The following is a 27,677-nucleotide window of genomic DNA, read 5'->3' as shown; positions in this document are numbered from 1 at the left end:
ATGGTAGCAGCTGGAACGGTTTGTGGTTGGGGTGACTCGGATCCCCAGTGATCCTTCGCATGAAACTACTAGTATTGACACTGCATTAGATATGATCCAACTACCCCTTTGCCTATGTGCATGCTCCCAGAAGTAGCTTGTTTCCGGATTGTTGTTGGTGCAGAGTGATCTTTTCAGGAAGAGAAGTCCCACACTAAAGAAACCTTTCAGAAGCTGCCCGTGTCCCTGTAGATAAAGCCAATAAAAGAGAGTATGGAAGCAGTACAGAAATATTTATCCTTTCACTTTCCATCAATGCCGCCTGAAGTTTTTCCAACATTTTCTATTTCCTTTCAGATTTGCAGCGTCTGGTTTTTATTCCCCAGTACTGCCGAACTTGTCATGCCACAGGGGTAGGAGAGTAGCCTTTCACCGGACTGGGTTTGGGCATATGCAAATTAGCTGCAAAACAACACCTGCCCTGTTGCATTCACTAACTTCACCTTTAAACGTAAAGCCACAAATTTACCCTCGTGCGCTCTCGCTGGGCACTTGTTGCCAGATCAGGAAGGCACGTTGTTTCTGCGCCCTGAGGGGCGAAGCCTTGCGAGTGTGCGTGGATGAAGCGCGGTTCCACCTCGGCGCCGCCGGTCCAGCTGTAAGTTTCATTTCCCTCACCTGCTCAGCACGTTCTCTCTCTCTCTCTGGCTGGGTTGTGGCGGTAGCAGCCGCCGCCACTGAATATTGTAACACTCATCGGATGCCCGGTGTATTTGTGGACACATATGAATAATGTTCCTCATGGAGCTTTTCCTCGTGGCTGTACTCATTCTTCAGGCTGAAGCAGGTAAGACTGACGTGTCACTCCCCCTACCCTTTACTTGTTACCCATGTTTATTTTGCAACTCTCTCGGGGAATAATTCCGATTCGCCGTTCGTTAAACCCCGTTTGGTTGTAAAAGCATATTTCTCTTGTCATGTTGTCCTGTCGTGGCTGCCTAACAGCGGCTATAATAGAATGATGCCGCTTGTTCTGTAACATTACTGGGGTTTGGACACAACAATCGCAGGGAGAAGCTAGACTGGTTTGCTCAATAGGATTGAAATGGATAAACTACAGAAACTGGAAAGGGAAGACGCTGTATCTGCGAAAGAGAAGCCGAGTTAATGTTTCAGATCAGAGAACTGGATTAGAAATCTGAGGTGCCGGCATCTTTTATTCTTCTGCATTGATAATAACACATGAATTGGGAAATTTAAATTCAGTATTAAATAAACCTGGGATTAAATCGTTAATGATAATTACAAAACCATTAGACGGTTGTAAAGCTTCATCTGGATTCAGTAAAGTTTCAAGGAAAGAAATCGCTGATTCCAGTGGCAGCTTGGTGACATCTCCATGCAGGACAGTCACTGATGGCAGCAACTGCCTTCTTCGTTAAGAGCTCACAAATCACATTTTCGATTGAATTCCCTCACGCTGTGGGCAGGAACATAGTGTAATGTAGAAGAATTTCAAACTATTTTTATGTTTTCTTAATCCATTTGAACATTAAAATCTCCAGTCTTAACCATTGCTTTCAGCAGGTACTTATCCCATCACTACTGAAAGTTCATCTCATCACTCTTGCCAGAAGTTTAAGACTTTTTCCCTGGAATTGCGTTTTTTCCTGATTTCTGTGCTTCCTTTATCAATGTTGCAGTTACTCCACTATTTCCACTTCTTTTGCCTTCACAGAAAACTTATACAGGTACACAGAAATATTTACTTCCTAATCATGTCTACTATGCAATACTTATCACTTCATTGCCTTTATTTGCCTGTAATTGCATTTTTGGACATTTTATTACTTGGGCTACCAGCCCTCTGCTCTCAGCTCCCTCACTAATAAACTTTTATAAGTTTTCCTCACCCCTTTGGTTGTTGATGGTCAGTGCATTATGCTAATGCTCATAAGACTATATGGTATAGGAGCAGCATTAGGCCATTTGGCCCGTCGAGTCTGCTTCACATTTACTTTTTAATCTACTATTACTTTTTCACTTTTGTAGGTATTTTATCTTCTTGCCATTGTTTTTGTATGAAGTACTGTAGATCAGTTTATTTGTTCTGTAACATTTGCTCTCATTTCTTATGAATATTCCTCTTTTCTACTTTGGGAGACTCACAAGCTGGAGTTACTTCCTCTGCCTTTGGCAGAGTCTTTGGCTAGCAAGGCCATTGTGGCAGATGGGTAGTTTGCAAGATGGTGTGCTGCTGTGTTATTTTACATACTTCTGACAGATGGACTTTCAGTGCTGTCTTTGAGTGCTCTTTCTCTGCTTACAGTGATAATACAGGAATAAAGCCTCAGGGAGGCTTTGAAAACATCCTTGGATTGTCACCTCTCCCTACCTGAAGATCTATTGCAGTGGCAGACCATGGATTAATAAGAACTGCTGATTGGAGTTAACAAAGTGTAATTAGGGCCCTAGTGCTGGGAATTCTGTCCTTGCATTCACATCATATAGGAAAACAGAAATTATTATTGCCAGCTGGACTATGAGTTTTGTACAGATCTAAACTATTATTTTGTATTAAAACACTTCCCAAAGCACAAGCTGAAGGTTAGTGGGGTTGAGAAATTACTTCTCCCAGGATTGTGAATCTCTATTTCTTCACTCAAGTAATCTGTGAATCCTGAGCCATTCTGTATATCCTCAATGATCAGGCTTGACATCTCTTTTACATCAATGGAAGGGAAAGGAATAGATGGAGGGCCAGTGTGTAATATATCCAAGTTTATAAGTAAAGAAGGCAAAATTAATTTTAAGGATGACAAGGTTCTTGCAAAAGAATGCTGACATGTTAAATAACCCAGCAAAAAGCCAAAGGAGTTTAATGAAGCAGATTTAATGAAGGGAGGTTTTACTGCAGTTGTACCGGGTATTGGTGAGGCCACACCTGGAGTACTGCGTGCAGTTCTGGTGTCCATATTTAAGAAAGGACATACTGGCTCTCGAGGCAGTGCAGAGAAGGTTCACTAGGTTAATTCCGGGGATGGGTGGGTTGATATATGATGAGAGGTTGAGTAGATTGGGACTCTACTCATTGAAGTTCCGAAGAATGAGAGGCGATCTTATTGAAACATATAAGATTGTGAAGGGGCTTGATTGGGTGGATGCGGGGAGAATGTTCCCAATGATGGGTGAAACTAAGACTAGGGGCCATAATCTTAAAATAAAGGGATGCCGTTCCAGGACTGACATGAGGAGAAATTTCTTCACTTAGAGGGTAGTGGGGCTGTGGAATTTACTGCCCCAGAGCTGTGGAAGCTACTACACTCAATAAATTCAAAACGGAGATAGACATTTTCCTGGATAAAAATGGTATTAGGGGATACGGTGAGCGAGCAGGTAAGTGGACATGAGGCTAGGCTTAGATCAGCCATGTGATCTCCTGGGCCAGTTTTCGATAGCCTGGATGGGTCGGAGAGGAATTTTCCAGATTTTTTCTCCTCAATTGGCAAATCGTTTTTTTTCCCCCCGGGTTATCACATGGGTTTGGGCGGGATGAATAATAAAATAAAATGGGTGGCATGGTGACCTATTGGTTGGCACTGTTGCCTTGTGGGATTCGGTGAAAACTAGAGTTAAGATTGGATCAGCCATGATCTTGTTGAATGGCGGAGCAGGCTTGAGGGGCCGATTGGCCTACTCCTGCTCCTACCTCTTATCTTCTTATGTTCTTATCCTTCATTAAGTGTTGTTCAATCAGAGTTATAGAGATATAGAGGAATACAAAACTGTGAGACCAGTGGAATATAATAGAGAGAGGAATACGAAAATGTGAGGGCTTGGTGGGCCCAAGCCTGGGATACTGGGGGGAAAGTCACTGTATATTTGGGGATGGGTACTCTTGTTTAGGATATGATATAGCAAAGGTTCACTAAACTAATTCCTGGGTGCCATTTTAGGAAAGGTTCAGTGGAGTGAGCTTCTTCGGTCTGGAGTTCAGACGAAGAGGAACATTCAGAGGGAATGATAGGCAGAGGCAGTGAAGATGTTACTCCTGCTGAAAAGTTAAAAATCACAAGCTTAAGACCTTTGAGGAACTTCTTTTCTCAGTTCCCTAAATCTCTGGAATTCACTGCCCAAAAAAATCTGTAGGTCATGGGTATGTACAGTAAGTGTGATTTTTGGAATTAAAGGTAAAGAAACCAGACAGGAAAGTTGTGTGACTGTCAGTATTGGATCACACATTGCCTTATTGACTGACGTGGCAGGTTCACTGCACCTGACCATTTGATTTGTGAACAGAGCATGAGGAATGAACTGGATATCTGCGGTAAGGCATGGGCGGCAGAGATTCAGAAGGGTTAAATTTTATCAAGGTTGTATAATAAATACTGCCACTGGAAGAGACAAATCACATTAAAATAATGCTTGTTTGCATGTGATATAATGCACCCATGTTTTGGGCTCGTGAAAGATGTCCTGTTTTATATCACATTTATAGAAAGTAGTTCTTTCTCAGCAAGTCCAGAAAACATTTGTGAAGAATTAAGTGATAACATTTAAGGCTGATAATTTTTCAGGACCAGTTCATCACTCTAAAATATTAACTCCGAATGGCTGGCTGAATATTTGTGGTATTTTTCTGATTTTAGATGGCAGATTTTCAGTATTGTTGGCATTTTGCATTCCTGTTTAGCTTAATTAATATTTTCATGCTTAATACTTGATCAATAAGCTGCGTAGTTTTTGTATTCATAAAGCAAAAGCTAAACCAAGCCCTGAATGATGATGCACCTTCAAAGAATGGAGATGAACCAGTTTAATAAAGTCGATGCAGATAGTGGTGGAGCAATGAATGGAATTCAAATTTAAGTAGAAAGGTGAATATTACAAAAAGGTAAATATTGTAAAAATGTGGAATAACAAGGTAAAGAATTTCTAGACATCAGCAGGTATCATGCCTCTGCAGCAGCTTCCCACTCTTCTGATTCACCCCGGCCTGTAGATAGTTTATATTGTCCTGCGGAAGCAAGCACTCATCCCAGATGTGAAGAGAGACCGCATGACATTTTGTTGTCCCTATGTACAGTAGCTTCAGTAGCCTTTGCTATGTCCTGTGCTCTGGAGTGAGTCTAATTGGCTGACAACTGACACTTGGGCTGATGAGAACTTTGAGAGGATTATCCACCTATCACCCTGCTGAGGATGGTTGCAGATTCAGCCTTATCCTTTGGGTTGGTGTGTTCATGCAGGTTATGAATGCACTTGAAGCCTGTTACCTTTCATTTATTCACAGATGGATGCAGGACTGCAGAGCTCTGAACTGATCCAGTGGCCATCTGGGATGGGGTCACGTGAAGCAGTGGGAGCAGGTGTGGATGGTCATAGGAACAGCGAGTGCATATCACAAATTCTGGTTATGTGACTACTGACAATCTCTGAAGAGTATTGATAATGGCTGGGGCGACCTATCTTGTAAAGACACTGTCCAGATGAGGGTCATAGCAAACCACTTCTATAGAAGAATCTGCCAAGGCAGTTGGAACAATCTGTCAGGCTCTAACTTTATAAATTGCTGTGAAATATAACTTTATTGCAATTTAAGTAACAATCCCTGGGCGTTGATGAGGAGGACTTTGGAATATTGGTTGGGTTACAGGTGAAGTGTGATCCAACTATTTTATTTACCTTTATCTTTGGCTTGCTGCTACTGTGGTTCATAGTTAACAGACAACAACACTGCTGTAGTCCAACTTCAACCTGAAAAGATTTGCATCAAATCACAGATGTGGGTGGGCCTGTCCACCCCAGCTCATCCATGCAGCTGTGACGCCTGTCTGGGTTATTCCAATTTCCCTCTGTGTTCCAATGTGCTATTGAATTAGGAAGCTGATGGGATGGTGAAAGGGACCCTGAAATGATGACTGTTTATTCCCCTCCATAGAGGCTGCCTCACCTGCTCAGTTCCTCCAGCATTTTGTGTGTGCTGCTCTGTCTTAGGAGAAGAGTGGTGACAGCTGAAACACAAGAAAGAGAGCAGGTCCTGTCAACTATTGTAGAGGGGAAGCCATCGTCAAGGAGAAAGAAAGACATAAGGAAACAAAAATCATAAGAACAGAATAAACAGGAGCAGCAGTAGGTCATTCAATAAACTCCTGGTTGGCTTGGCCATGGACTCAGCTCCTCCTACCTGCCTTTTCCCTAACCCCTTCATTCCCCTGATATGCAAATGTCTGTTATGCAAATGCTTTCCTAAGCAAATAATTCCACAGATTCACTACCTTCTGAAAAGCAGCTTTTCCTAATTTCCAAGCTAAATTTACTCACCAGATTTTGAGGTAATCTCCCCTAGTTCTATTTCCAAAACATTTTGGAAGCACTGCTGAGGAAAGTCATACGGTCAACTCTGATGGAGCCTGAGAAACTAGAGTAATGTTAGGGCATCTGTGAGTTGGCAGAGATGTGGACAAGGTGCTGTTGGAGTCTGTGAGCTTGGAATAGATAGTGGATATCGGCTGCTGTCTGGTTCTGAAGTAAAGTCAATGGACTTAATTCCATTTTAAATGTTGCCGCGGATGTGGTCTGATCTGTTGGGTATTCTCCTTTGCCCAGCATCTGTACTGTTTTATTTCTCTCATTTCCAGCTTTGTTTTCCCTCTTTATTGTGCTCATTCATTTTTGTCTATTTAGTCTTCCCTCAGGCAGATCATCTGTCAGTCACAAACGTTCATCAGATGACACCAATAGCTCATCCATCACGTGGACAACCTCTGACTCCACCTAGTCACAAATATCCTCTCTGACCTTTCCCCACCCTGCCACCACAATTAGAGCCAAGAAAAGGTCAGCCAGAAAAGCTAACCCAGTCCCTCGTTCTGCAGATGCTGCACGGGCCTCAGGATTACCACCATTTTCAGTTCCGCCATCAGTAAAACCTATCACAAACTTTCTCATTCTTCTAGCACAAATTTAAGTCTGAGCAGGGAATATCTGAACATAGAAAAATAGTCAGATAGTTACAGGTGTCAACGTATTTCAAACAAAGCAGAAACCTTTGAATTTCCCAGATATTACATGTTTATGTACTTGTTCTCTCCGTGATAGATGATACTCCTTTCTGAAGATCTGATGTATTTTTCTGATATCGGGATAAAGTTATTTCCCAATTTGATAAAAAACTGATCACAGTGTAATACCACATAATTGATTGCATTATGACACCCTTGATGAATACTTTTTCTGCAATGTTTCCCTTTTGACAACACCTTAAATGGCTGAGAAAAAGCCATTAAAGTGTTGTGAAAGAGCATTGTAAAGTGACGTTTGTTTGTTAGCTTTGAAGTACTTGCAGAAGCCCTGTAGGGCACTAAAGGCATTGTATTATGCATTTTAAAAACATTTCATTGCTAGCTAAGGACATCTTTTTTTTAATGCTGCCTATCCTTCTGGCAATCACCAAATGTTAAATTAAATGCTTTTGACTTGATGTAAAATGTCATTGTATTGAAGCAGGTATTCTCTTTGTTATACTTGAGTGTGTGATCATTTTAGAAAATTGGATGAAACTCATACACTGCAACATAGAGACTGCCCCTAAATTTTAGTCCATTCGTCCGATTCAGACTGGCTCCATTATTTCTGCACAGTCTTCAAACCGCCCCCCTCATACAATGACTACCATCCACAATTAGCCCCCCCCCCCCCACTACCTCCACTGACAGGCACGTACTGTACGTATCTTGTTAATCCTGTACACCCAGAGCCAGTAATTCAAAGCACTGTCACAGCAACTTGTCCATGTTTAATTTTCAAAGCACACCATTGTCTGAAATTTCAGATCAAGTTCTCTTTAATGCTGAGTGCCATGCTGACTGTTCTGTAAAGATTTAATCTCCAGTCATCGGGAGAATGGTTGGCTCCTGGAACACTTTGCCTGAGTGGGTACTGGAGGCAGAGATTCTCTCAACAGTAAATAAATGCCTAGACAAGCTCCTGAAACTCCAGAAGTCTATGATCCAGGAACTGGAAAATGGGATTAGTACAGCCGGGTACTCCATAGTCACCATGGACATGGTGGTCAGAGTACATTCTTCTCTACCGTTTCACTCTCTGACTCCACAATGTGGAAGGGTGGGTCCATAATTCATCTTGGAGTAATAATTAGCTATCACATTGAGGTTTAAGGTTTGACATGAAACCCCAGGAGGTACAGGAGGAATGCAGATGAACTTGTATCCATTTATTATCATATTTCAAAGGATAGTCAGTAATGTGTTTGGAGATATGTTGGTGAGAATGTGTGCATTGACATGGTTTTACTGAGCAACATACATACAATGTAGGGGGAAGGAACTTCAAATCCAGACTTTTGTGAATAGATTTTCATCACTCTTAATTTTATTGCTCTTTACAATACTGTCTATAGCTGAGTAAGTATTTATGTTGTCTGACCCTAAGTCACTGTCAATCGCCATTGTATCCTGCAACCAACCTCACAATTCAGAACATGTTTAATTTACAGTTTGCAGCTAAAACTGATACTATGGACAAGACAATCTGGGTTGATGCTTTCCATATTTTCTATTCATAATGGGAATCTCATGTTTTATTCATTAGCAGGGTGGTGAGTGAGTCTCTGACTGTACTCCGTGTGTTGTCTGCTGCAGTAGATGCCGTTATTCACTACACAGCACAGCTCTTTGATGCTGAAAGTGCATTAACAGCAAATCTAATAAAAGACAGTCAGGGCCTCAACATTGAATTGTCAGGATGAACCTAAATGAAATTTATTATCCCATATTTTTGAATATTTTTACCATTTTCTTTTAATATTCCCCACTTTTTTCAAAAGCTGCTGGTTTCATACAGTAGGTTCTGCTTTTCCCCAGTATTTCATCCAACCTTGATGAAGGTCTACTAACCCAAATGCAGAGCAGTGGAGCAAGGACTGGGGATGAGAGCTGGGTTTAAATAGGCTGCAGGTGATGAGTTGGAAACGAGTGCCAGGTGACTCCTGTTGGCTGAGTGGAGACTGGGAAGTCCTGACAGGGACTTTCTATGCACTGACCACATACTTCCACTGACCTTATGTACATGTCAGGCCTGGCAGCTCGTCAGTTCTCATCCACACATGCATGGCTAGCAATGCTTCTGTATCTTACTTCAACATTACTTAAAGGAGATTGAATCAAACAGGTCACAGGTTGGCTTGTGAATTTGCCACTTACCTGATCCCACCCCCTTGGGATCTGAAACACTGCTGCTGGTGACAGGACCCTGCACACCAACCTATTGATCTGTTGACTTTATCTGATCACCAAAACGGCACTATTCTAGAGTGAGGTCAGCTGTAGAACAAAGTGGCAGCATGGGAGCATCCATCATTACAGTAGCTGTGCAGGTTGAGAACGTGATTAATAAGGGAAACACTACTTGAGCTTCATCAATAGAATTGTGGAGCTGGGCAGTTAAACTGAGGTTCAGGACATGCAGATGCTGAAATCCAGAGCAAAACCAAGCTGCTAGAGGAACTGAGCAGGTCAGTCAGCATCCGGAGAGCCTCCCCGACCTTTCCAAAGTAGAGACGATTTTATGGTTTATTTTGCATGTTGATCATCTTTGTGCAATTTTATTTGACTGCTGTATACAGTCTAACATTGTTCCTTTTGGTTTTATTTTTCAGAGAATTCTAAGGAAAGCTCTCTTCCTGCACCTAGAAACGTGCATTTCCTGTCCGTAAACTTGCAGAATGTCCTACACTGGGAGCGGCCTACCAGGAGAGAGTCTGGGAAGCAACTGTTCAGCGTACATTATAAAGTGTAATTTCTATTCTCGTTCGCTCTCCTCACATTGCTTTTTAGAACTTAATGTTCCAGCAACTTCATTTTTGGTTTGTTAACCCTTTGCCTATTTTGATGGAGCTCAGTTTTTCTGTCTCCACAGATGATGCCCAGCCTATTGGACTTTTCCAGCAGTCTCTTTGATTTCAGATTTACTTTCAACCCGGGCATGTTGTAGCTCACAGATCTGGTCCAATTTTTATTCTTGGAGATTTTTCCCCTTCTCTGTGTTCTCTCTACTTACACCTTGAGACAGATTCATTGCTGTCAGCAAACCTTCTTCTTCCTCTCAGGCAACAGTAATCTGCGTCATCCATTTTCTCTTGGTCTGCACCCTAATCCTTTGTTCTCTCCACAATTTTCCCCTTCTCTGCACCTCAAGACATGCCTTTTAATTGTTTGGAGTTCTGATAATAGACAATTGAGCTGGAGCTTTAACTCTTTCTCTCTCCATAGACACTGTCCTTATAACCTATTCATTATTATATTATGTTTTTTTTTATATATGAAATTCAATAAAAAGATTGAAAAAGAAAGAAAGAAAGACACTGTCCAATCTAATGATTATTCCAGCATTTCTGATTTCCTTTCCCACTAAAGTATTGTATGGAAAAATTCCTGGCAATTCTAACAATTGGCCCAATAATAATAAAGAGCAGGGATTTTAAAAAAAATCAGGTAGGAAGTGATTTTTTAAAAACAATTTTGCTGTTATGCTAATCAGAAATGAAATATATATATATATATATATATATATATAGAAATAATATTTTATCATTTCCATGTGCATACAATTCCACTACTGGTCTATCCTTTATATTCCTCTCAGTCATCAAGACACACTTGTGGTAGCCTACCAAATGAGGTATTTTAGTGATCTCTTTTTCTGTCTACTAAACTGCAATTTATTCATCACCTTGTGACATTTTGGAATTTCCCAGATCAATTTTAAATAGCTGGATTAGTCACAGGGATCAGGAAGAAATATTTGTCTCATGATTAGGGACCGATTTTTAGAAGGAATGCTGCTACAACATGTGACCGGCTCTTCATTTTTCTAAGAATGTTTCCTAAATCACTGTGAAATGTTGTGTAGAAAATCTCAGAGCATTATTTAATATGTACCATGACTTAACAACAAAATCCCTAAAAAAGTGAGAGTTACTGTCCCCTTCCATAAAATTGAATTCAGCAACCCCATTCCGAAATGTAGATGTTTTGGTAACCACAGTACATGTGATATTTGCAAACAGAATTCATACTTATTATGTGATATTCAAAATACTATACAATGGCTGTTTTGACTTCTAGTGATCTATATTAAGCAGCCTTAGACTACTGTGTTGTTGAAGTCAGTTAATCTTTGAATCATGTACTTTTTAACTTCTATAAGGTGGGAAACTTGTCTTAATCAGTAGCATTAATTTTAATTGTGTTACTCCTGTTTTATTGGTACGATGTGATTGGAATTAATATTTAGAGTAGCGCATTGGGGCAATGTGAAACAACACAGAGAAGAAAACCACGTATTTGCAGCTGCAGCTTCTCATACTAACCACATTTTCCACACTGAAGTAGCACAAAGACACTTTCCACTTTACATACATTTGTTATCTATTTGCGCATCAATTTGTATGCAAAGCTGAATTATTTCTTCTGGCCTAATCTAAATTATTGTTTAAATAGGTTTCTTAATCTCCCAAATAACTCATCCTGTGCATGTTAACTTTTAGAGAGGCAAATATAAACAGTTATCTCACAAAATAAAGCATGCAGTAGATTTATATTCAATACAAAAGAAAATACTTAGATCCTGTCTAAAAAACATATGATATAAATATTCCTTACAATGATGTTGCCTGGATTGGGGAGCATACCTTTTGAGGTTGAGTGTACTTGGCCTTTTCTCCTTGGAGCGATGGAGGATGAGAGGTGACCTGATAGAGGTGTACAAGATGATGAGGGGCATTGATCATATGAATAGCCAGAGGCTTTTTCCCAGGGCTGAAATGGCTAACACAAATAAGCATAGGTTTAAGGTGCTTGGAAGCAGGTACACGGGGGATGTCAGGGGTAAGTTTTTCACACAGAGAGTGGTGGGTGTGGGGAATGCACTGCTGGCAGTGGTGGTGATAGAGGTGGATACGATAGGGTCTTTTAAGAGACTCTTAGATAGGTACGTGGAGCTTAAAAAAATAGATGGCTATACAGCAGGGAAATTCTAGGCAGTTTCTGGAGTAGGTTACATGGTTGGCATAACATTGTGGGCCAAAGGGTCTGTAATGTGCTGTAGATTCCATGTTTCTATTTCTGTTCCCCATTGATTCTGCCTGACCCACTGAGTTCCTTCAGCATTTTGTGGTTGAATGATATGAATATGTCTTTTTGTTTCAAATACGATTAGAAAATATAAGTATTTGAAAACATTAAACCACAACCGTTCAGTTTCACTCCAAAGTATTTATAAATTCCCAGATATCATCACAGTGTAGTCAGTTACTGCGAAAGAAATTGGCTCTAGGAGTGATGACATGAGCAAGTCAGTACTGAGGATGGAATTAAAATGCCTTTTAGAAACCCGTGGTTCAATGTTCTGTGGGGGCAATAAAAGCAAAGCATGGTGAAACAGGGTAGGCCGAGTATCTATTTAGGGCAGCAAGCTGGAGATTTAGAAGTATTATAGCAATCAAATCATTGAAAAGCTGTGAAAAGGGGGTGGTTACATAGACCTGGTCATTTTATTCATGACGCATCTGTGGCATAGTTTGAATATCTAATAAGAAGGAGTGAGATGTAGTCTATAATTTACCTGGTAGAAACTGTAATTCATTAATCCTCATATAATTAATATATTGGATTAAAAATTTGTTACAAGGCTTCCTTACATTCACCTTTCATTCACACTGATGTGGATTTTAAGCTTGTTTCATTTAATATTGACAATATATTATCTCTGCCGTTTTCATATTCCAGAAATTGATATTTCATAGAACACTACCGCAGAGTGCACGATGTGTGGCAACCTGGTTATCTCGAGATACAGTGTGTCACTTTGGATTTCCAGCATCTGCAGACTGTTTATTACTGGTTATATGAGTTCAACTACCTTGTCCTGCATGTATAACAGATATTACAATATCTTACGGTGCAAATCAGTATTAACCCAGCATTTTCTTTGATTGCATTTGCCCCACGACCAGCTGTCAGCTGTATTCGACAGCAAGAAATAAAACACCTTACTGGAAGATTCAAGATTCTTCCTAATTATAAATTAGGTGCTAATTATAAATTTTGTGTATGGCTTTGGATTAATTACAATGTTCAGTGACTGCATTTGTCACAATTCCCTCTTTTGTTTCTGGAACTAGTTCATGATTTTTTATTTCTTGATTATGATATAAAAAAAACAAGGGAAAAACCCTTATGCTGTTAATTGTTCCTTTTCTCCTGAGTGGGTATTTGAAACAGACTAACATGCGTAAAGTGCAGCAGGAACTCAGCAGGTCAGGCAGCATCTATGGAAAGGAATCAACAGTCGACGTTTCAGGCTGAGACCCTTCATCAGGAAGGGGGAAGATGCCAGAATAGGAAGGTGGTGGGGGGGAGGGTGGACTAGTTAGAAAGTGATAGGTGAAGTCAGGTGAGTGAGGGAAGGGAGATGAAGATAAGGGGATGGAGAAGGAGGGATCTGATAGAGAGGACAGTGGACCAGGGGAGAAAGGGGAGGAAAGGGTGCACCGGGGTGGGGGGGGGGGGGAGGAAGGTGAAGGGCAGGTGGATTCATTTGAAAGGAATATTGTTCCCTTCATTGCCTGCTCCGACATTTGATAACAGTTTGATCTCATTTGCTAATCTTGCACTTCACATTTTCTTTAAGACACCCGTGAGGACTCTGCCGCTCATATTCTATATATTACTTGTTTACATTTTTTACTATTTGCATGATCTGTCCTTATTTGCATATTGGATGCTTACCAGCCTTTGTTGTGTGTGGCTTTTCTTGGATGCTACTGTATTGTTTTTCTGGGTGCCTGCAAGAAGTTTAACCTCAAGGTTGTATATGGTATACTGCTTTGATAATAAATGTACTTTGAACTTGACCACTAAAAGGAGAATTTATCAACTGGTATGCTTTCTTTTCAGAGTAGTTCCAGGGTTCACTATCTTTTTACGTAGGGAATTCATTGAAAGTGAAGGTTTTTTTGAAGCGTGAAAAGAACATGATTCCTTAGACATTTAAACCTTGGTATACTGTTGTCCTGATCCTGACTCAGTCCTTGTCTATCAGGCATCCCCATGCATACTTCTGACAAGCAATGTCTATTGTAATGACTTTATCTTCACCCACCACTTGATCCAGCCCCCATCAAATCTGGAGCAATTAAGTGAAGACAACCATGACAGTGAGCCTGTGAAAAGATGTTATGGGTTGTATGTACAGTAATTTCATTTGCAGATGACAAGCATATTCAAATACCTCCTTTTACAGGGCAAGATATTGCAAAGTTAGTGTTTGCTAAGAGCTTTAATTGTGCATTTTTAAAAATCAGGTACGGAGAACCAGATTGGAAGATCAAAACTGAATGCCAGAATATTACAAGAACATACTGTGACCTTTCAAATGAAACAGATGATTACAAAGAACATTATTATGCCAGGGTAAGGTCTGTTTCAGAAGCTGGCTTTTCAAATTGGATCAGAAGTGGAAGATTCAACCCGGAAATGGAAAGTAAGTGTATCATTTCACCCTTGCCCCAATGAATACAAATCATGAAAAACTGATGTGACGGTTTTATGTTTGTCTATATTAGAGAAATATTTGTATAGACTTTGAAATTGTTCCTTGAGACTAGAGAAGAGGTTCACCAGGATATTGCCTGGATGAGAGAGTATTAGATACTGTATAAGGAGATGATGGATAAACTTGAATTGTTTTCTTTGGAACATCAGAACCGGAGGGGTAACCTGACAGTCATGTCCAAAACTAAGAGGGGGTCAGATAGTCAGAGTCCTTTTCCCAGAATGGAAAAGGGTCAAATGCTTTAGGTCAGATCAGTGGTTTAAGAGCTTTATGAGCCTGGTTTTTGTTTCGTAGAGAGTGATGGGTGCATGCAGGCGATGGAATTAGCTCAGATTGTGGTCATGGTCAGCACAGACATGACCCGAAGGCCAAGCTCCTGTACTGTACTCTCCTCAACAGTCAATATCACAAGCTCTTTGTCTTTAAGGCTCCAAGGTCATTATAATGATATATTCACATTAATTTTAAAGGCAAGTACAGGCACAGAGCCATCAAATGCTCCTCATATATTAACTATTTCATTCCTGGATCACTCTCATGAACCTCCTCTGGGCCCTCTCCAATACCTGCAAATCCTTTCTTAGATACAGGGCTCAAAACTGCTCACAAAACTCCATATGGGCAACAGCTGGTTCTTCAAATCTTCCTGCCATAGGGCACAGTCCAGCAGAGGCACAAACCCATGATCTGCTGGGATCGATGGCTGCCTACTAACAAAAAGCAAACACATGGATCTCGTGGGTTCATAACAAATTGCTCTGCAGCTTCAAAGCTGTTATTTTATCTTTGGTCAGTTATACTAACCTAGCATAGAGTGCTGGCTTCACAGAGTTTCCTTGGTGAGAAGTTTGATTCAAAAGTTGAGCACAACATTTTTTTTCCATATTATCCACTGAGTGCAAACAACAAAGGGTAGTTTTCTAACCCATTTTATTTATAGGGCTTTAGTAGGAAAGTAAATGTTAGAAAAATCAAAGCATTAACAAATGAAAATTCATCATTACATAAAATTTGAGTCTTTGCAAAGGAAGCACATTCTCCTTTCTGGCTCAGCAAGATCAGTCATGAATTTTAACATTTTTATTTCTGACAGAGTCAGAGTTGAACAGCCCAGAAACAGACCTTTTGGCACATTGAGCCTGCACCAACCACCAACCACACACATTACAATCCTACGTTAATCTTAATGATGACTTTTCATGTTTGGAGTTTAATTGTGGTCATATCTCAGCCAACCATTTTTTGTACTTTAAACACAGTAAAGCAGAAAGCAGAAAATAGAAATAATATACTGGTTTCCTCTGACAACTTCTTGCCAAATTCATAGTTCTGAGGATAAAACTCCAGACGTATCAACTTATTTCACAAATTAGCAAATAAACCAACAGGGCTAATGAGTGGCAAACTTCTCTTAGATTCTTACTTCAAGCATCTGTAACTGAGTTATGTCTAAATGACAAATGTGTGCTTAGAGTTAATTTTTGTTTGACTTTCAGCAAACTTCACTTCCCCAGAAGTAAAACTGGAAGCTGGGGTTTGTTCCATCTCAATCATTTTGACACCCTCCAAAAAATGGCAAGATAACCATCATGTTCACTCTATTCCACTCACTCAGATTTTCCATGATTTAAAATTTGAAGTGCTTGTTATCGACAGAAAGACCAATAAGTCGGTAAGGGAAATTTTTATTTTATGTTTTATGATAATTGTATTTTAATTGATCTGAATATTGGACAGAAATTGTATTGATGCTGCCTGGCCTACTGAGTTCCTCCAGCATTTTGTATGTGTTGTTTGGATTTCCAGCTTCTGAAGATTTTCTCTTGTTTGAGAAATTGTGTCCCTCCTTTTACAAAGGTAGAGTGGTCCTATGAAACCTTTCTTAAGCCAAAATGGCATAAAGCAAAGAACCATTAATTTATATGGGAAAAAGTGAAAATCCTCTTTGTAATGCGAAAACAGGTTACTAATGTAGGTCTTTTGTAAAGGCGAAGTGGCGTAAAGTGAGTATTCATAAAGCGGGGGACACCTGTAAAATCTGGTTAAGACTGTGAGATCAGGAACAGTGTGCTAACCATGGGAGACAGCAAATCTGTTCCACTCATCCCCCTGAAGGTGTTGATAACAGGAGTCCAGCAGGGGTTATATAGAGTTCTATTGTACTGGGGTAGCCACATGTATGTAAATAATTAGTACACAAAGTTTAAAGAAACCATTGTTTCATTGGCTAATCTGGATAATTAGGTTTGTGCAGAAATATTTACCATTTTTAGAACAATCATTATACATCTGATGCTTCTTTTAGGGTATATTCCTTGAAAACGGTGGGATTAAGACAGTAGATGGACTGGAACATGACACTACATATTGTGTAATAGCCTGGTCAGTGGAATATTCCACCGGTAAAAAAAGTGATCCTTCTGAAATTCAATGTACAACAACACCTAAAGGTGAGAAACTATACAAATCTACCAGCTCAAGATTATTTATTCTATTGTATCGTGTAAAGTTGTTGCATACTCAATCACAGAAATAATAGTTCATTGTTCTTAACTCTTCTAACTGTCTAGCCCTGCCTTTTCCATTCTTTCCTTTAAATAGATTTACTTTAAAGGGACAAACTGTCTTTTACAATAATTCAGTCTGTATTCTAATCATCCACTACATGTACATATTTTTCAGCTGAGGCTCTGCTTCTTAGTTACGGCCTCGCCAACCTGTTCCACACATCGCCCAGAAGGTGTTGATAACAATAGGAATCCAGCAAGGGTTATACACAGAGCTCTATTGCACTGGGGTAGCTGACAGAATGAGGAGAGGCATTGATTGTGTGGATAGTCAGAGGCTTTTCCCCAGGGCTGAAATGGCTAACACGAGAGGGCACAGTTTTAAGGTGCTTGGAAGTAGGTACAGAGGAGATGTCAGGGGTAAGTTTTTTATGTAGAGTGTGGTGAGTTCATGGCATGGGCTGCCAGTGACGGTGGTGGAGGTGGATACAATGGGGTCTTATAAGAGACTCCTGGATAGGTACATGGAGCTTAGAAAAATAGAGGGCTATGGGTAACCTGAGGTCATTTCTAAAGTAAGTACATTCAGCACAGCATTGTGGGCCAAAGGGCCTGTATTGTGCTGTAGGTTTTCTGTCTTTCTATAAAATATTACATTTTTAAGCGATGTTGAAAATCTTTAAATCATATATTGATTTTATCTGTTCCTGCACCAACCCTGCAACTCATATTCTTTGGTGTCACTCTAGTGAATTATCACAATATCTTTTCCATTGGTTTGCTTCCAGATAATGGTTTGTACAAATTAATTGTTCGTTATTATGTTATAAAGAACTCTGCTCATTTTGGAATCTTTTCAATCTTGCCTCTAAACTTCTGCCCTTGTGGATTTTCGTATTTTTTCATTGTTATGTTTCATTTCGGGTAAAAATCAAATTTCAATGACATACCTGGAGAAATATTACATGATAGATTTGCTAAGTCTATACTCAGTACTTGGGACATGGTCTCCTCTTCCCTGGAATCATCAGAAACAGATCAAACATCTGCTTTGTGAAACTTCTATTCAGTTTACATGATTCTAAATTTCCAATTACCTGTCACTTTAATTGTCAACAAAAAAACTTTAATTCTCAATTTCACATCGACTGTGAACTTTCTGTCTGTTACCACTTTCAATAACTCAATGTCAGTGGAGCAACAGCCCTTTATTTCCTGACAAGGCAAGACTCAGCATTCAGCTCAACCATTTCACATATTGCTCATGCTCTTACTTTCATTCGATCAATTCTTCATTTCTGTACCTGTTTCATTTTGCATCATCGTCCCTGTTGTTACTTAATCTTTATTGAACTGGATTAGGTTGTGGACTTTTTCAGCCTCCCATTTTTCCCTTTCTGGGATTTTATTTCCAATCTTTCCCAGTTCAGGTATAAAGCCTCATTTGTAAATAATAAATCTGTCCTTTTCACCTGCATGACCCACTGAACATTTACACTTTTTTAATGAAGTTAATCATGCATTTTCATTTTCCTTATTTGACAGATCCATCAAAACAAATGGTAAAAATTATTCTGCTAGGATGTGTTTTGCCGATCTTCTTCTTTATTTTTTTGTTCGTGTCGGTGTGCTGTTTTATGTACAAATACATAAATGCCAGTGATCAGAAGCGACCCATAAACCTGGTAAGGAGTTTTTGACAGTTGCAACACAACTGTTTTTATGAGTGCTATAAAAATGAACCGTCTTTGCAGGGCTTGTAACAACAGTTGCATTGTTTTTGTGTATGTTTTGTGTTACAGTTTACGTGTAGCAACAAGTATATAAATAACCTGCTCACTGTAGATTTAACAGAACAGTTAATGCTGCATTTATTTACAGCACTCTTAATCCAATTAAGTATATGATATTTTATCTATTTGACAACAACATTTATAGACAAGGTGATGTGCAACAACTGTATATTATGTAAAAGGTAGATTACAATTAGACACATTCAGAGATTTTTTTTCAAAGGTAGAAAAACGTGGAGCATAGGGTTTAAAAGGGAAAGATGGTGGCATTTTGAGTATAATGAGGAAAATACTAGGTTATTCATTTTCAAGGGAAGAATGGTAAAAACAACATTTTTTAAAATGATGAGGAACTGGTAAGTATTTTGCGTGCAGAGAGATCTGGGTGTGGTGGTACAGGAAGTTCTGGGAAGTAACAGGTGCAGCACGCAAATTGGAGTAGAGATGTTAGGTTGCACTTTATTGAAAGGGAACGAGAGTGCAAAAGTAAGAAAGCACTGTTGAATTTGGATCGAGCTTTTATGAGATCTCACCCAAGGTCCCTTGTGCTGGAATTCTTCATCAGCTCTTAGGAACCCCTAGCTCTTGATTAATCCAAGATAGAGAAGGAGCGTCTGGAAAGATACGAGAACTTGAGTCATTTTTTTCAGTAGCATGCCAGAAAAAAAGAGTTTAAAGCAGCAAAGAAGCTCACCACATCAAAGGCACTTTGTCAAATATTGTCAGTTGCTTTCTTCAGTTGGCTTCCTTATTGAGGAGTTAAGGGGTAATCTTCACTGATGAATGAGTGATCTTCACTGATGAAGGCGTGATACTCTCCGATGATCGGGCAATGTTCGTTTCAATTCACATTTCTTCGGCAAACAGATAGTATTTAAATACAGCCTAGTAACCGGCAAGTAACACAGTACGCATGATGTGTGCCAGATGATGATCATCTCCAACAAGAGAGAGTTTAACCATCTTCTCTTGATATTCAATGCCATTATCATCAGCAAGTCCCCTGGCATTAATAATCTGAGGTTCACTATCAACTGGAAATGCACGTGAACCAGCCACACAGGTAGAGTGGCTACAGGAGCAGGCGAGAGGCTGGACGTCCTGTGGCAAGCGCCTCTTCCCTCGACCACGCCAAACCTTCCCACTGTCTACAGGCAGAAGTTAGGAGCACGTTGGGATGCTCACCCCTTGCATGAATAAGTGTGGCTGTAACAACACTCAGGGAGCTCAGGACAGGACAAAGTAGTCTGATTAACTGGTACTCAGTCCACATTCACCACTGGCTGCAGTGTCTGCAATCTCACCATGAAGAAGGCCAGAAGTGCAACTGAAGTAGCAGGAGAATGGGTTTCCCAAATTAGTTTGATTCTCTGGCTCAACATGATGAGGCAAGCACTCACAGTACTCCGCCGAGTGGGACTCATTAGCCCTCCTGAGGGAACAGTTGAGACTCAGCCATACTGCTGTGACTTAGGAGTTATGGTCAAGGCAGACCTGATAAGATTAACAGATTCCTAAAAGATATTAGTAACTCACAGTCAGTACTATTGATTTTAATCATTGAATTAAACTTCCCCAGTTACCTTGAAGGGATTTGAAATTGCCACTAAATCATTAATTCAGATTTCTGGATTACATTAAGCTCTATGAACAAACGCCATAAACGAACAAGAGAAAATCTGCAGATGCTGGAAATCCAAGCAGGCCAGGCAGCATCCATGGAAATATTTTGGGCCGAGACCCTTCAGCAGGACTGGAGAAGTAAAGATGAGGAATAGATTTAAAAGGTGGGGGGAGGCGAGAGAGAAACCCCAGGTGATAGGTGAAACTGGGAGCGGGAAGGGTTGGGAAGTCGATTGGTGACAAATACAGGGATGGAGAAGGGGGAATCTGAAAGGAAAGGACAGAAGGCCATGAGACAAAGAAAAAAGGGGAGGAGGACCAGAGGGAGGTGATGGGCAGGCAAAGAGATAAGGTGAGAGGGAAATGGGGATGGGGAACAGTGAAGGAGTCACTCCCTATGCAACTCCCTTGCCCATTCATCCCTCACCACTGATCTCCCTCCTGGCACTTATCCTTGCAAGCAGAACAAGTGCTACGTTCAGCCCTCCCTCACTACCATTCAAGGCCTGAATTAGTCTTTCCAGCAAAGAATGGAATGGTGGTGTTGGATGGGTCAAATTTGACCTGTGGTTAAGCCGAAGACTAACATGAGCAGTTTCATCTCCAGCCGGTAGTGCAACAATACTTCTCCTCCTTCCAAGGAAGATGGTATCGATGAAGAGCAGCAGAAGATGGCTATATCGGCGTGGGCACACAGTGCTTTTATTCTCAATATTAGCAGCGGAAACCAATGAATTCTAGTCAGTGTATGCACTCATGCTCTTTAATTTCTCCACACTCCACACCCCACTTCCCAGTCTTGTCGAATACAGTTTAGGATTGAATGCATGGGAATTCTCTCAGCAGCTGTATGGAATTGGGAGTTCTTGCCTAAAGCTGCAACAAGTGTGAATGAGGAATAACTTGTTGTGGTGAAGGAGAGTTGTGGCAGGAATTTATAAAATAACAGTAGAAACCACAGCACGAACTATGGGTGAGAGGAAAAGGGAGTTCTACTTTGAATGGTTAGGAAGAAATGGAAGAGGACCTTGACACTTGAACAACCATCAAAATGCATTTCTAATCATTCCTATCTACAAGTTCTTTTCCCAAAAATAATGAACAAGTATTGCAACACAAAGTACTTTAAATGCTCTCACAATTAAAGAAAGTAATTTATTCTTACAGTAGTTCCCTGTGGTTATTCTCCTCTCTCTAAGTAAATGAGGAAGCATTCCTGTGTGCCAGTCTGAACCTGACACAGATGCTGGAAATCAGAAATAAAAAAGAGAAAATGGAGCAGATCAGATAGCAACTGTGGAAAGTGAAACAGGATGAATGTTTCAGATCAAAATTTCTTCATCAGAATACATTTTCCATCAAAGGAATATGAAACAATATTTTAGACCTCTATAAAACTTTATGACTACCATCAAAATTTTGGTTCATGCAGCAAATCTTGTATATTCTTCTTCAAAATCTTGATTTAAAAGACTCAAATGCTTGGGGTCACTTTGGAAATAGCCCACATTTTTCTATCATTACCTTCATTTATGGGAAACTGTAGTAATATTTGATCTGTTGACTAGGTGAATGAAACTTTTATGGAAGGACACAAAGAAAAAAGTTGTGGCCATAGTTCAGTCATAAAAGTTCTATTCTTCCATTTGTGTTTAAGAATTATTTATTAATATGGACTTGAAGACATTTTTCCTCAGAAGAACTTCCAGCAGGAATTTTAAACCCTAGAGAGCTTGTATAACTATGGCTCGATGACTCTAGAGAACTGACAACACAATTTCATTTAATTGATGATGAACAATATTTATGAAGCAATGCACAATATATTTTTGTATAGATTGTGACTGCTAATGATACAAAAAATAAATAATTGAACACTAAGTGCTTCATTTGAAACCACTAATGCTTTTATGCTTTTTCTCCCCAGCTACAACAGGGTTGCCCATCGAAGAAGACTTTCCTGTTTTTATTGCCTGAATCATTGACCATTAATGTTATGGTTCTGGAAAATGGTGGCAATAGAGCATCGGTGCACAGTTGTCAAGATGCTGATGACTCCAAAACTCCCTTAACAAAGCAGTTTAGCAATGAGTCTACTAATGAATGGGAGATCACCTCCTTGGCAACCAAAGATGAAAAAAATGCTTACAAGTCCCAAATCATTGGATCTCCAACAACAGAAAACCATCCAGGTGGCAAAGGGAGTGTTGTGTTCATGTCTGATCAGTCCAAGCAAAGCGGTCTCTCAAATGAAAAGAAAATCTTGCAAGGAGACATTGCAATGGAGAACACCAGTTGTTCACAGGAGCTGCAGAACATTCATCAGTTAAGTGAATCCCTACAAGCAGGGTACAAATCTCAAATGCCATCACCAATTCTAATCAATGAGGAGGTGCAGGACCATGTTGAGTATGGGTTTCTCACAACAGATACACATCTGAACCCAAAATATGAACCAAGCCTCCATTCATCAAGCGGGGAGGCTGAGAGTCCACAGGAGATGAGTTACCTGTTACAACCTCTTGCCCATGATCTGAACATGAAGACCTCGGGGAACAACACTGACTGGGCTAAAGTCGGATCTTACAAAGCTCAACAGGGAAGAGTTTGTCTGTCGAAAATGGCACTGGAACAAGAACACATTAACTATAAGTCGCAGTTTCAACTACAGCCAGCTGGACAGCCTCCAGTGGATGTTGGTGACCATTGTCCCATTGTATTAGATACCAACAGACTGAATCAAAAACATCAGAAAGAGATGGAGGAGCCAGATGACTGGAGCCTCAATAATTGCAAACTGACCTTATCTGCATTATGTGTTAGGAGAGATTTGGAGGAAAGTGGTTTCCTGTCAGAAACTATAGAGCAACAGAGTGATTTTCTGTCCTCTGTCTGTACAAAAACTTCTCAAGATGTGTACTTAAAAACTGAAGAAGAAACCTGTTTATCAAGTTTCCAGGAACACTGGGGACTGTGCGTACAAGTATAGTAATGTGTACACAAGAGCCTCGTGTGTTTCTTGCAACATATTGCATCGCTCTATATCTCCTCTATGTCCTGTTGTTGTTCATCATTCACTGCTATCTCACTTCTTTGGCTGGAAGAGTAACCAAACAGTTTTCTCCTTAGCCTCTTCCACCCCTTAGGCGAGTCCTGGGACACACGGCACACCAGAAGTCAGGAACCTGGTGGCTCATGGGAAAGAAGATGCAATGTAAATTGTCACAACTGCTGGTCAGCAGAGATGAAGTCTGTGAAATTGAGCTTCTTTTTCCTATTGCATTTCATTTCTGATGCTTTTTAATGTCAATGCTAACCCAAACATAATGGAAATGTGTATAGCTGTTACCTCTCTCCTTGTTACACCGTCCAAAGTGGGAGCTTTGAATACACAAGCCAAATCACCATCATTATCAGTAACTAACATTCTACCCAGACATAAGTGCAAAGCAACAGAAAGATGTAACCATAATCAATTACAATGGAAATGTTTAGTTGTCAGTTCACAGCACTGCCAACATCAGCCTTGGAGGAAACCCTTTGGCACAGAAATATCATGGAGTTCACTGGAAGCAGAATATGGAAGGAGATCAGGCAATACATTCCTTCCAATATCGTTATGGAGCAGAATAAATGGCTTCAGAAATAAAAAAGCATTAAAAGTAGTTGCAATGTAAGAAAACAGGGAAACAGGACAAAAGTAAAATTGATGGAAATGTGCCACTTTAAGATGCTCCAGATGCGAGTGCCCCTCCTCCTTTAACTTAAACAACCTCTAATTACAAGATGTTGGAAGGGAGTTGGTTTATGCTATGGAAGACTGGAGTTTAACCTCTGTACACTTGCACCGGGAAACAACATCCAAGGACTTTTTGCTTACTGCCCTTATGGAGGAGAGAATATTTTCCGTTTTCAAACTTGAAAATCAATCCTACATTATAATACGCCGTTAGACCAATATGTTACACAAACGGACAGTGTCAATATAGACAATGCATCACATTAAAACTGTTGAAAAGTATTTTTATATGTGCAGAATATTTTAGAGGTTTTATATTTTATAAGCTGTTTTTGAAATTCATTCAATTGTAAAAACATTTATTAAAAAAGATGGCTATGCTACTTATAATGCGCATTAAATTTTAAACAAATCTTAGTGTCACAATTGAGAGGTTCGCCATACATAGCAAAACACTTAATGATCAGCACAAACTACATTGGTACAGCTCTTAAAACAACAGTCCAGAACTTTTCCTGGACACAAGGGATTCCAAGATACAACTAAGATTGTTTTCAGGTTAAAAATAACATTGAATGTTAGACATTTACTATTATATATGAAAGAAGCACTTAACCCTTTCATTTAAAATTGATTCTGTTTTGAATAAGTTCTGAAAGAATGAATGTCATGTAAACATTCATCTTCTAATACCACTAATAACAGCATTTGCCTGTTGTATTTCACAACACTAGTAATGGAGTGATATATGGCTCGGATGTCAGAGTCCTCTCTTCCGTTTTGAGCCTTTGGATATTTAAAGTAGACCAGAAAGGGCAAACAAAAAAGAATAATCTGAAAGGCAGCACTCTCTTTTGAAGGGAGAACCTTGGTTAAATGAGATCTGCATTCATCATGCCACAGAGAGCAATAGACAATAATAGACAATAGACAATAGGTGCAGAAGTAGACCATTCGGCCCCTCGAGTCTGCACCGCCATTCTGAGATCATGGCTGATCATTCACTATCAATACCCAGTCCCTGCCTTGTCCCCATATCCCTTGATTCCCCTATCCATCAGATATCTATCTAGCTCCTTCTTGAAAGCATCCAGAGAATTGGCCTCTACCGTCTTCCGAGGCAGTGCATTCCACACCTCCACAACTCTCTGGGAGAAGAAGCTCTTCCTCAACTCTGTTTTAAATAACTGACCTCTTATTCTCAATCCATGCCCTCTGGTACTAGACTCTCCCAACATCTGGAACATATTTCCTGCCTCAATCCTATCAAATCCTTTAATTATCTTAAATGTTTCAATCAGATCCCCTCTCAATCTCCTCAATTCCAGCGTGTACAAGCCCAATCTCTCCAATCTCTCTGTGTAAGACAGCCCTGCCATCCCAGGAATCAACCTAGTGAATCTACGCTGCACTTCCTCAATTGCCAGAATGTCCTTCCTTAAACCTGGAGACCAAAACTGTACACAATATTCCAGGTGTGGTCTCACCAGGGCCCTGTACAAATGCAAAAGGACATCCTTGCTCTTGTACTCAATTCCCCTTGTAACAAAGGCCAACATTCCATTTGCCCTCTTCACTGCCTGTTGCACTTGCTCATTCACCTTCATTGACTGGTGAACTAGGACTCCTAGGTCTCTTTGCATTTCTCCCTCACCTAACTCTACACCGTTCAGCCAATACTCTGCCCTCTTGTTCCTGCTTCCAAAGTGGATAACTTCACATTTATTCACATTGAATGACATCTGCCAAGTATCTGCCCACTCACCCAGCCTATCCAAGTCTCCCTGTATTCTCCTAACGTCCTCTTCGCATGTCACACTGCCACCCAGTTTAGTATCGTCAGCAAACTTGCTGATATAATTTTCAATGCCCTCATCTAAATCATTGACATAAATCGTAAAGAGCTGTGGTCCTAATACAGAGCCCTGTGGTACCCCACTAGTCATCTCCAGCCAGTCTGAGAAACACCCATTCACTGCTACCCTTTGCTTTCTATCTGCCAACCAGTTTTCTATCCATGTTGAAACCCTGCCCCCAATGCCATGAGCTCTGATTTTACTCACCAATCTCCTATGTGGCACCTTATCAAATGCCTTCTGAAAATCTAGGTACAAATAGCTACCCACTGAAAGCCAGAGTTTGTTGGAAGTGCTACAAATCCATTTGCAGAGATACCATTTAACAGAAGGGTAAACAGCAAAATATGTTACCAATATAATCGACCACATTTAGTAAAATTGGAATTTAAAAATAAAATCTGATAGTCATTTAATATCTGAAGTGGATATGGCAATCAGAGAGAAAGCCCTTCATCAGAACAGCAACATTTAGTAATAATTAACAGAGTACTGAACTGATTCCTCTGGAGCCACTTCAATGAATTCATTGGTACTGATAAAAACAATGAACTCTGATCAGGAAAACAGCCTTTATAAACACAAAAGTCAGCAAATTCTGGAACTCTTGAGCAACACGTACAAAATGCTGGGGGAATACAGAAAGTCAGGCACATTGATGGAGGGGAATAAAAGTTTTGGGTCGAGTCCCAGTGAAGTGTCTCAGCCCGAATCACTGACTCTTTATTCATGCTGCCTGACCCGCTGTGTTTCTCCAGCATTTTGTGTGAACTGCCTTTTTTTTGCTTTATTCTCGTGAATTCCACTTTATATTTGCCCAAGGCTAGAAGTGGGCAAACTTTTTTATATCCAAGCATTTATTCACTGTTTGAGGTGACTGGTAATGTGTGTTTTCCTTGACAGGTGCAGACACAATGAACTGTATTGTGTCCTTTCTTGCAAATCTTTGATTCTGAGTAAAGGTTTGATAATATATTGAGGTATGCAATTCATCAGTTAATTGTTATGTACAAATGTTCTGGTGTTAGTGATATCATTTTCAAACATCACAATTGCTTCGGTGATATATTTGACACCATTTGCCTTTTCTGCACTTTGAAAAAGAAAGAAATGACATACTGGTTATAGAATCAAAACAGTGAGGAAAATATTGAAACCAACATATTTTGGTGAGCAAAATGACAGATAAAACCTGAGTGGACCCCTACTGTTTAGGCAGTGCCTCGAGTTTAAGAATGACTTGCTTCAGCTCCAGGTTTGAGGGTTTTGAAGTGCTGATGAGACCTGCAGTAGGCAGGATGGTTTTGGTGGGGCAGTAGTGAGGTAATGTGCTTCTTCTGCAGTTACTCTGGGTTTGTGTTTGCTCCTATACGAGGATCACCATCTCTCAGTTTCTTCCCAAATGCCCCCTCCCTCTCCGAGCTGACAATAATCAGGGATCCCTAGGAGTTAAAGAGGCTTTGAACAAATCTTTGAATTGTTTCCTCTTTCCAGCTAATAACCATGTTCTATGACAGAGATTGGAATAGAGAGTCTTTATCAG

The 27,677-nt window shown here is 40.1% G+C and overlaps 1 protein-coding gene across 1 annotated transcript; it reads left to right on the top strand.

The window, feature by feature from the left end:
- Positions 1-366: 366 nt before the first annotated feature.
- LOC132400328 (uncharacterized) lies at positions 367-24,579 on the top strand. Its single transcript, XM_059981287.1, has 7 exons — positions 367-826; positions 9,659-9,794; positions 14,366-14,544; positions 16,113-16,288; positions 16,922-17,066; positions 18,669-18,808; positions 22,467-24,579. Exons 1-7 carry the CDS (start codon positions 772-774, stop codon positions 23,526-23,528), a joined length of 1,893 nt encoding a protein of 630 aa, XP_059837270.1. The 5' UTR covers positions 367-771; the 3' UTR covers positions 23,529-24,579.
- Positions 24,580-27,677: the final 3,098 nt, after the last annotated feature.

This window comes from Hypanus sabinus, chromosome 10 (assembly GCF_030144855.1).
Source record: "Hypanus sabinus isolate sHypSab1 chromosome 10, sHypSab1.hap1, whole genome shotgun sequence".
NCBI classification, from domain to species: Eukaryota; Metazoa; Chordata; class Chondrichthyes; order Myliobatiformes; family Dasyatidae; genus Hypanus; species Hypanus sabinus.
The sequence above is the reverse complement of the archived record's forward strand: the minus strand, read 5'-3'. Positions and strand labels throughout refer to the sequence as shown.